The sequence below is a fragment of the Podarcis liolepis genome, assembly GCF_965112155.1.
Source record: "Podarcis liolepis genome assembly, chromosome: 3".
Lineage (NCBI taxonomy): Eukaryota > Metazoa > Chordata > Lepidosauria > Squamata > Lacertidae > Podarcis > Podarcis liolepis.
In genome coordinates this window covers 79,888,563-79,899,380 of record NC_139557.1, presented here as the reverse complement: position 1 = coordinate 79,899,380, position 10,818 = coordinate 79,888,563, and the positions used below count along the sequence as shown (strand labels likewise).

Genomic DNA, 10,818 nt, shown 5'->3' with positions numbered 1-10,818 from the left:
TACAGTATGATATAAGCTGGCCCAGGAGGGAGGAGACTGTAGGTATTTGCATGCAAACCTTGTGGAAGACAAAAGCAGCGCTAACTTGTTCAGGGTTCTCTATTCATCTTAGCTGCCCTGAACTATTGCAGTCAAGCATCCAGGATGTGCCCATCAACTGGGGTTGGAATATTGTTTCTGAAACAATATTCCATTTTTTAAAAGACCAGAATTGTACATCAGGTACATAACCTTTTTCTGTGAGTGCCCAAATCTGAATTAAATGAAACATCCAATGCCATGTCAGTGAACGAGATCCATTCCTTCCCTCCTCCTGCAGCCTCAACCCCACATGTTCTGGAAGGTCCCCTGAACACTTCTAACAGATCTGGAGGGGGCGCTGAGTGGTGGCAGACATTTGTGGCAGCAGAAGTCAGTTGTGCAAGTGGGGTACCACATTTGGATATCTTAGGATTTTTTATGCTAACCATTTGTGATGCTGCATAGTAAAGCAGATAGCAAATGCAGTAACACAAAATGTTTTATGTTGGGCACAAATAGGAATATAGTCGGGAAAGGACATACATGCTGTCCTTTTTGCAACAGTTTCTAACAAGTCATAACTTGTTTTAAACTGTTTTTAATATTGTTGGTTCATGTTGCCACTCTTTATGGGACCTTAGGGTGAAGGATGGGTAAATAATAATACCAGTTTGAAACATGGATAGGAGCTGGGCGCGAGTGCACGTGCGTGCGCACACAGCCAGTGTGGTGTAGTGGTTAAGAGCGGTACACTTGTAATCTGGTGAACCGGGTTCGCGTCTCCGCTCCTCCACATGCAGCTGCTGGGTGACCTTGGGCTAGTCACATTTCTGTGAAGTCTCTCAGCCCCACTCACCTCACAGAGTGTTTGTTGTGGGGGAGGAAGGGAAAAGAGACTATTAGCCGCTTTGAGACTCCTTCGGGTAGTGATAAAGTGGGATATCAAATCCAAACTCTTCAAACTCTTTTGCTTGCTTCTTCCTTAGTCTTGGCCCTTGGGAGATGAACACCACACGCCATAGTCAAATTCAACTGGACTTAACCGTTCAAGGGTCCTTTATCTTTACATTTTAGCCTATATTTTGGACTGCAAGTTTTTCAGAGCAGTGGCTTTTAAATATTTCTATCCATTAACAGTTCAGAATTCTTGCAGGTACCAACAGCAATTCAAAATCCCAGTGCAATAAGAGTCCAAAGTACTGTATACACAAAACAACTTCAATTTCATTATTTGTTTTATTTTTCATATAAATAAACATTCTAAAAAAAATTGGAATAGAAACACTAAATACAGTATTGCACATAGCGATCTTTGTTAAGTGTAGTATTATTTAATTTAGTATGGCAATAAACATATTGGAGATACTGAAGGGAAGAGGATGGCTACAAAACTTAAACATGCTACAATGTTTTTAAATGCACTTAAATGAAAGAAAACACAGAAGTTAAAACAGCAAGAGACTATAGCTTACATAAATACAAACATGGGTTTTTCATCAGTGCTATTAAAATATCTGTAACTTCTTTATTTGCTCTTCATAGGTCTCTTTGTAACAACAATCTTCTCTTTTCTATTTCCCAAGAAATAACTTTATTCCTGACACTGGGGAAACAAATAAAGGAACTATCAGGAACTAACCTGAAAGACGGAAAAAATTCAGGCTGATCAGTAATCAAATAACAGGAAACAATTTCCCCAATGAATGAAAAATATATTTTTAGTGCTTGGCATTTTAAAAAGTCAATTCCTGAGGTCATAATTTATGTAGCCTTTTCAATGCCTGGAACCAGAGACTAACATCTGGACAACCAGGTATCATGTACTGGGCTACATGGAAAGAGAGAGAAAGTAATTTCAGCAGGTTAGAACTTAAAACCACCCCAGCACCTTCTATGCTAAATGGCTTTGGGATCTATGCACTTTATCCCGCCCCCCTTAAATTTGGCTGTTTTCAATAACTTTTGAATGTAGATCTATGCTACATTGTGCAGAGGAGGCAGTCTAATCTAGATATGACCAATCATTCGGTTGTCTTTATTGGCCGAGATTGAGGTGGCACAAAACAACTGCAACTATTTATGTAGTTTACGGTATGGGCACTCAATAAAATGTAAAGCTGAATTAATCAATAGTCCTTGCTTTGTCACCAGAAAACTGAGGTTCACAATATCACCCTTGATCATCTGGAAGGATAGTAAAAGGGAAGTATTTAGTACTTTACTCTGCAAGATTCAATAGATTGGTAGGAAGTCTACTACAAGTTTCTTGTTACTCTGTAAACTTTTTTTTTCTTTAAATGTTCATAGCAAACCAAAGGCTGTTTAGTATCCTTCAAATGATTCCTACGCTGTGCTGCAGCCTTGAGGAGCCTTCCTTTGTTTCCATCTTTTGTACATGGATGGGGAAATTATGAACCTCCAGATATTGCTAAACTACAGTCCCCATCTTCCCTGACTACTGGCCATGATGGCTGGGGCTTATGGGAGTTGTTGTTGATCAACATTTGAAAAATCACAAATTCCCCACCCCTGCTTTATTATGTGGCAGAAAATGCAGAGATAATGTCCCGCCTTGTCAACTGTAAAGATTTGCTGTGCTGAACATACCTTGTTTTGGAAATGGATTATAGTGTAAAAGGAGCAGTTTACCCATTCAAAATACAGATTACAAATGTCAATATGAAACAGACACAAACAATTCTCAAGAAGTAGCCCTAATCTAAATGTAGCACTGCAGTGTATTTGCTCTGGAAAGATCTTGCCAACAGGAATGGAAATGTAGTGTTTGTATGATAGATGTTTATAATTTCAGTATGTTTAGGGCAGACTGAATGACTGCCTCTTACACCAGGTGCTTTAGTTATTGTTAGTATTCCTCCAAATACATTGCAAAAGCATATTTGGATGAAGAAGACAGGATGGAGTGCATGGAAGAGGCATGCCTTAAATTAATAACTTTTATGATTTTGGACACTCCATACAGCAAATCTGTTTATCAATGAATGCCCAGCAGATTCTAGTCAGTGGAAACGGAAAACAAATGCAAACAGGTCAAGAAAACAAATGGGTCAAGTGATGTAGTCTCCTTCCCCCCAACAGACTTATTGAGTTTATTGAACAGGTGGACAATGATGCGTGCCGTTTGACCTTCATATTTTCATACTTATCTTCGCTTTCTGAAAATGAAAAGGTGAAGAAAATATCAGTTTCAAAATTTCAGAGCATGTGAACTAATAATCAACCATGCAGCAAGAACCCCAAAGATACAAAAAATGGATAATCTACCATTTTCCTCTCTTGCAAATAAGACTAAGATTGAAATCCAGTTAAATCAGAAAGTTTGGGTGCCAAGCTGAGTTGTTTCCAATACACTATCTTCAAGTGCAAGAAAGAATGAAAACCATTTAAGTTTCATTAAAAACAGCACCCCCATTTTCTGTTATCAGTGTCACATGTCTGAAAACACAGCAAGCACTTTCAGCTTCTGAATATAACAGATCACTGAACCAAGTCCAGCGTCCTAAACTACAGGAGCATTTTACTCCAAATAGTAATACAACCTTGGGAATATGTTGTGCCCCATGTGCCTTTCTAAGTTTTGTGTTCCAAAATCTCTCAATTTGGGCCTTATCTGCTAACTCCTAGTGGGTTTTGTTTCACTGGAAAATCAATTTAAGTTTTGTTGCCAATTACAATATGAAGCTCCCATCTGGGAGTACCCAAAGAGCAGGAGGATTTACAGGTCCCAGCCCCAGGGAGCTTGCAATCTAAAATACACACAGGGAAACAACAGAGAAAGGAGCAGAGATGCAAGGACTTCAATATACTTAGTTACACTATGGTATAGGCCAGGGGTCAGCAAAGTTTTTCAGCAGGGGGCCGGTCTACTGTCCCTCAGAGCTTGGGGGGGCAGACTTTTTTTTTAAAAAAAATGAACCGAATTCCTATGCCACACAAATAACCCAGAGATGCATTTTAAATAAAAGCACACATTCTACTCATGTAAAAACACCAGGCAGGCCCCACAAATAACCCAGATATGCATTTTAAATGAAGGACACATTCTACTCGTGTAAAAACATGCCTACCCATGGTATAGGGACTCTGGGGTAATCCAAAGCCTTGTTGGGAAGGGGGTGATTTGAGTAAATTAAAGGAAATAAGGGAGGTGGCCATACAGAGATGGTTCCAAGAGGCAGCTCCAGATATAAAGGGCATCAACGGAAAATGGGTAGAGTCATTAAGTGAGTTTCAACATTTTTCGTTTTACTGATACTAAGAGGAAATGATGAGGATTCCTGCTCAGAAACCTTAACAGGGGGAGAATGCTCATACATAGCAGGCACAAAAAACCGTAAGTGAAATATACTCACAATTCCAGAATCGTGCTTTTGTTTTATATTGTAAAGAGATTTCCCCTTTTTCTGTCTACATACTTCTTCAGCTTCTTTTAGTCTGCAACACATTTAATTGATTCACCAAATCAAAACCACTTGTGAAGGCTGAATAACACGTGAAGGACAGCTCAAGGACAATATTTTTCAACATACAATAATTCTGAGGGCTTGCAGAATATAAATGATAAGCGATATTGCCAATAAAAGTCCATCTGCTACAAGGAGACATGCAAACTGTAACAGTTGCTTTATGCAAATATGATATTCCTGAATGTACTGTTCTGTTGTACCTAATGCCCCATAGTTGAGAATGAGAATGATAGTACTAGATATACAAAGTTCCATTACATCTCTCATACTCTTTACATTTTAAAGATCAGACCCAATTCCCTTGGGTTTATTTATTGCTTCATATACTGTAGTTATCTGACAAGTGATTTCTGCATTAATTCCATTGCCTAATGATTAAATTTATTCTAAGAAACTCTTGAAATTGTTGATCATAAATCACAATGCATTTTTTGAAGGTTGAATCTGAACCTGTTTTACTGTAGAACATAATTCCACTTCTGACAGGAATTCTCCATTAACAACCCAATTGGGTCACTACAGCCCCATAACTTTATTGTTAAAAACCCAGCATCAGCAGTCCATAAAGAAAATGATGGTTCTAACATGAGAAAACAACCACAACAACAGCAACAATATAAAAAGAAAATGAGAAATAACTGATATATTTATTTAACTTATTTCACAAAATTTATACGCCACTTGATTTTTTAGAAACCTCAAAGCAGTTTACAAAAAGATAAAGCTGAGAAAAATTCACAACCATACTTTAAAACATATAGAAGTTAACATACCAAAACAGTTTAAAATTACCTCAGCTTTCAAAGAACGTGTGTTGGCTTGTCTAAACACGAATGTTTATTGCTCTCCATTTTTATGTTAATAGTATAGGAGGCCATTACTATGACAAGGATATCAGTTCCCCAGAATATCACTTTTGAATGATATTTTGAACATTCTCATTTTCAAAAACATCTTTGAATATGAACACTTTATTGAGCCTTGGGGGAAAAACTCAGCATCTAAACCAGATGTGGACTACAATTCCCACCAGCCCTAGCCAGCATGACCAATGGTCAGGGATTATGGGTACTGTAGTCCACACTACCTGCAGGGTACCACATTGGCTATCCCTGGTCTAAACAGAAAACAAGAACAGTTGAAATATGTAATTAAAAGGAGCTAGATAGTCCTCACATTGTTTCTATATTGTTTGTCATCACATTGTCCAACTTGCCTTTTCTATAAACCATGAGGACTATAATTTTAAAAGAAGTCAGAATTCGCATGAATAAAAAAGGAGCCTATGGCATGTTTTATGCTATGTATGGGAGGCAGGCTGTCCTCCCCTGAGTAACGATATATCATGCTAATCTCTCTACAGCATCCTTACCATCTTTTCTGCTTCAGGTTTATTGTTCTCATGAGAAGAACTCCTTAGCTTTGGCTGCCATACCATACTTTCCAGACAATTGTTTTTCTTACTTACAAGCTCGTTTATTCAGATATGTAAGCAAGTGGTTAACAGTTGTAGGGAAAGAACAGAGCATTTCAGGAGACAGCATGGCTGGGTACTAGCACTCCTGGAAGCTGTCTGAGACTAGTTTAGATGGAAAAATCTGCAGACTGGTCCAACACATACACAAAGAAAATATAAAAAAAACTGCAGCAGAGAAGTTATTGTTCTGATTCCCTCCAAACAGCAGTGTGGTAAAGTGGGCCAATTGAATATAAGTTATTGGTGTTAGATGGGCTCTCACCACAGGCTGAAATATTAAAAGGGCCCAAAGCCACAAATAGAAAACAAGTGACCTTATCACCGAAAAGCTGTATTGTATATGCATACCTCAGTAAGAGGAAATGATAATTTCCTCAGTGCCAAACAAGGTACAGTGGTACCTCAGGTTAAAAAATTAATTCGTTCCGGAGGTCCGTTCTTAACCTGAAACTGTTCTTAACCTGAAGCTCCACTTTAGCTAATGGGGCCTCCTGCTGCCGCCGTGCCACTGGAGCACGATTTCTGCTCTCATCCTGAAGCAAAATTCTTAACCTGAAGCACTATTTCTGGGTTAGCGGAGTCTGTAACCTGAAGCGTATGTAACCTGAAGCGTATGTAACCCGAGGTACCACTGTATGGCCTAAACGAAAGGAACTCAAATATTCTCATGTTGCTATTTTGCTTGTGGTTGTTTCACATTTTATAGCTGTTGTCATTATTATTATTATTATTATTATTATTATTATTATTATTATTATTATTTTGGAGCTGGTTTTCATATTGTTTTGTGAACCACCTGATAGGGTAAAAAGACAGTTTATAAATAGTAGTAAATCAATAGTTCCAGTGTGCGGAAAGGTATGTGAAGCTTCACAACATCATCACCCCCCCCTGCCCCCTATTGTAATGACTAGAACTCTAGATGTGCTGGGCAGGACCAGAAAAGGAATGGACAGGAGGAGTCACAGGTGCCTACATGGCAAGATATGTGAGTTCCATATACAACTGACATCTTGACCGGATGATGGTATAGAAGTATCTGCTTGGTGACCCACATGCTAGTCCTACAAATGGAAGCACAAGTCATCGTTTCCCAGAATGTGTGAAGTGGCTCTAACATTCAATCCTGTAGTGATTTAGAAGACCATCCCATAATATAAAATCACCTCAACCAACGGAAATTGTTTTGATAGTAATCAAGTACAACATGCACCAAACAAATCATCGTGGAGGAATACCTGGGAATAAAACCCAAGTTTCTTTCCAAAATCCCAATGGACCTAGAAGAAATGGCCTAGCTTCCTCATTATATTGAATTATATTGAACTATCATGTTTCAGGGACGCGGGTGGCCCTGTGGGTTAAACCACAGAGCCTAGGACTTGCCGATCAGAAGGTCGGCGGTTTGAATCCCCACGACGGGGTGAGCTCCTGTTGCTCGGTCCCTACTCCTGCCAACCTAGCATTTCGAAAGCACGTCAAAGTGCAAGTAGATAAATAGGTACCGTTCCGCCAGGAAGGTAAATGGTGTTTCTGTGCGCTGCTCTGATTCGCCAGAAGCGGCTTAGTCATGCTGGCCACATGACCCGGAAGCTGTACGCCGGCTCCCTCAGCCAATAAAGTGAGATGAGTGCTGAAACCCCAGAGTTGGCCACGACTGGACCTAATGGTCAGGGGTCCCTTTACCTTTACCTATCATGTTTCAAGTATTCTTCTGCACACAGGCCAGCAGAATTCCTGCCACCACTCACTGGCTGTTGTCTACCAGGGGGTAGATTGGAAATGTCTCACAGTTCTCACTTTTTACTTCCTGGATTGTAAAATGGTGCCTGTGGCTCCTGTCTCCAAGGACACCTTTCCTACATGTGGGACATGGTCGCCATTTATCAACACTGCCCCTAAGTGTACCCAAGCACACATGACCACAGGTGACTGGAAGATCCCCACCACCACATGCCACTGCCACCTCATCCGTTTCTCCCCTGATTCTACAGGGTCAAAAAATGGGATTATTCCCTTTGGATATTTGCCATTTCCTGAACATTATGGGTTGTTCCTCACAAGGACGTTTGAATTTAATATTTAATATTGTCTAGGGCTGGATATGAAGAGTAAACTGTTTTGGTTCTTTTTACGTCATCTGGTTTATTCTTCATACCTTTCATTTCCAATATTAATTAATTAAGTTTTAAAAGTATTTTAACCCAGGTGTTACTGCATGCTTCTGACAATCTTTCCCCTGTGTGCCAGACTGCACTTTGATGCTACATACTTAGCCGAACAAGAAATTAAGGTAGAAACTAGCTGAACTCTACTTGTAACTTGGGAATTAGCTGCTAATTGCCCCCTCCCTGGTTGAAAATTAACATGCACTACATCTGTGTGTATCATATTATAATTTTTTTAAAAATTTAGCTGGTTACCAGGCATGTGGTTCAAAAGATTTTCCAATTCTGCCCTTGAATAAAGTGTGGATAGATAGCAGAGGGTTAACCTAAACAAAGGGAACTGTTCCTTGTTTCCATCATAATTAAGTTGTTTTCCCCCCAGCACTTTTACCTCTCTATCCTTCTTATTTATTGTCAGGCAACTGTATACAAAATGTTCACTATGATTAAGTCTGAAAACAGTTTGCAAGATGAATAAGATAGATACAGGGAAAAGAAACCAGACATTCCTGCAGAATCATTTTATCTATCTTCTACACCAAACACTAGACTTATCATGGGCTTATCATGAGAGAATTTCTCCCATCATTCAACCCAGTGAGAAAGAAAGCCACTTCCCTGCCACTAAGCATTAATAATTTTGTCTAAAGAAGTATCTCTGGTAGACAGATTCATTTCCTACTGGCTCCAAGTTGGCTTGGTGCAGATACCTTTACACTTTGCCAGAGTCTAGTAGTACATGACTAATTTAAACAGACTGACAAGGCTGGAATGTTCATGCATTTGGTAGTTGAAGTGGTCACGACAAGCCTTCCAACAATAAGCTAAGGAGTAGCTAACATTACTCTTTAAAAAAAACATACTTCCAGGATCCTAGCACCAAATTTATCTACTTATTAATTCAGTACTCTCTGGAATAATAATAATAATAATAGAATCCAACCACTGCAATTTCAAAACACAACATGGTTTCTATTTCCTTTTTAAAATGATGGCTTAAAACATTCTGCATTGATTTCTCAGGATTTCTGATGGCAGATTACTCTTCACATTTGTAGATGGGTATTGAAGATTTGCTTTTAAATTTAGATCCACAGTACTTACACCCACTTTCATATCCTTAGAATAGAACTATTATTCACTAACATTAGCCACACTAGTAACATCAAGGGTTGCTTCCATGGCATGATTCTTCACCTTTTTTGCTGTTTACTAATCAATGGCAATTGTCCATCATGGAGAACATTTCCTTCACTGATGCTATAAAATTACTTGGCACTGTAGCTTGACCTCCAGATCACCTTGTATTAATATAAGCATGCTGGTATCTCAGCATAGCAGCAACATTATTTCATCCCAAAAAATAGAATCCTCAACATCTTCTATGGAGGTAAGATTGATCTACTTGCAATGGCCCATTCACATGATCCCTGAGTTATTTTGAGACAATAGTTGCCCTTGTCCTTCCACGTTGCCTCTCACACCAGAAGACAAAGATCAGATGTTCCAAGATTTTTATTTTCACTTTAAAGCAGCATCACTGAAAGGGAGAATCTAGCTTGGGAAAATGGTAAGGGGGAAAGGATTAACACCTCCTCCCCCAGTGTCCCTGCTCCAATATATTTCAGGCAACTCAGCAGCTTTTAAGCGTGTATCAAAACATTGGAAGATCCAACTTTACATTTCCCATGTAACATGTAGTCTGTTCCCTGGATTTAAGAGGAAAGGGAGGTAGTGGCAGCACACTGTCTGTGGGACCTGAAGTTATTGGGAGGAAGGGGGCTTTTTCTCCAGGCATCATGGACCAGACTAAAGAAGGGACAGAAAGAACAGAAGAGCAAACTAGTCAGGAAAGAGGCATGAAAAGAGTCTTGAGAGAAGCAAACATGTATACAGAAGGAAAGAAATGGTGAGGCAGAAACTACCACTAGCACCAGTGGCAGTGTCTATGAAAGGTTTAATTCTTGAGCCATATGAAGTTTCTCCTTTGAGCAGTTCTGAGGGTTAGGAACTTTGCCACTACCACTGATCTTGTTACTAAAACTCAAAGCGCACAGGCCCACCCTCCTAACCTTCCAGCCTCAAACAAACAAACAGTTGCAATTCCCTTGTCTCTAGGTGTGTCATCATAAAGTCCAATTTGCTCACTTCTATTCTGAAGGCTAACAAAAGATCCGTTAGCTTACTTGGAGAGGACGTGCCTCCTGCTACAAGATTAAATGCCCTTCTTTGGAAGAAGCAGTGACAGCTTACCGGCATGCTACTTCCTATGCAATACATAGCTACACAATGCCAGACTTTAAATCGTTCAACAGCAAGCTTTAAATCATCCTGCCGAGTAATCTGTAGGGAGACATACCAGTCTTTCTTCAGAGGGAGATCAATGAGCTGTGGAGACATATTGGCCAGGAATCTCTCCTTTCATCTAGATGTACAACATGACACACCAGGTGCCAGCTTAAGTGCTATTCTTGCAGGAATGGGCAACTTTTATAGCCAAGGAAGTCCAAGATGCATCTTAGGGTTTGAAAGTGTGGAAGTGGCTGCTAGTCTGAAACAACTGAATTGGATTTGAGAAACATAGCATCAAGAATTCAGATAACTTTACTTCAGTTTCTGTTTGTGATAAAATTTATAAGCTTTAGGCTTATTGTTTGCAATTTAT

At 39.4% G+C, this 10,818-nt stretch overlaps 1 protein-coding gene across 1 annotated transcript in view; it reads right to left on the bottom strand.

Annotated features, from left to right (window-relative positions):
• Positions 1-1,234: 1,234 nt before the first annotated feature.
• The window catches only part of FMN2 (formin 2), a 159,839-nt gene continuing 150,255 nt past the window's right edge, over positions 1,235-10,818 (bottom strand). The window contains exons 18-19 of the mRNA XM_083496737.1: positions 4,395-4,476; positions 1,235-3,197 (exon numbers count right to left, since the gene is read on the bottom strand). Of these exons, the coding sequence (XP_083352863.1) occupies positions 3,171-3,197; positions 4,395-4,476 (109 nt within the window). The 3' untranslated portion in view covers positions 1,235-3,170. The remainder of the gene's footprint in view (positions 3,198-4,394; positions 4,477-10,818) is intronic.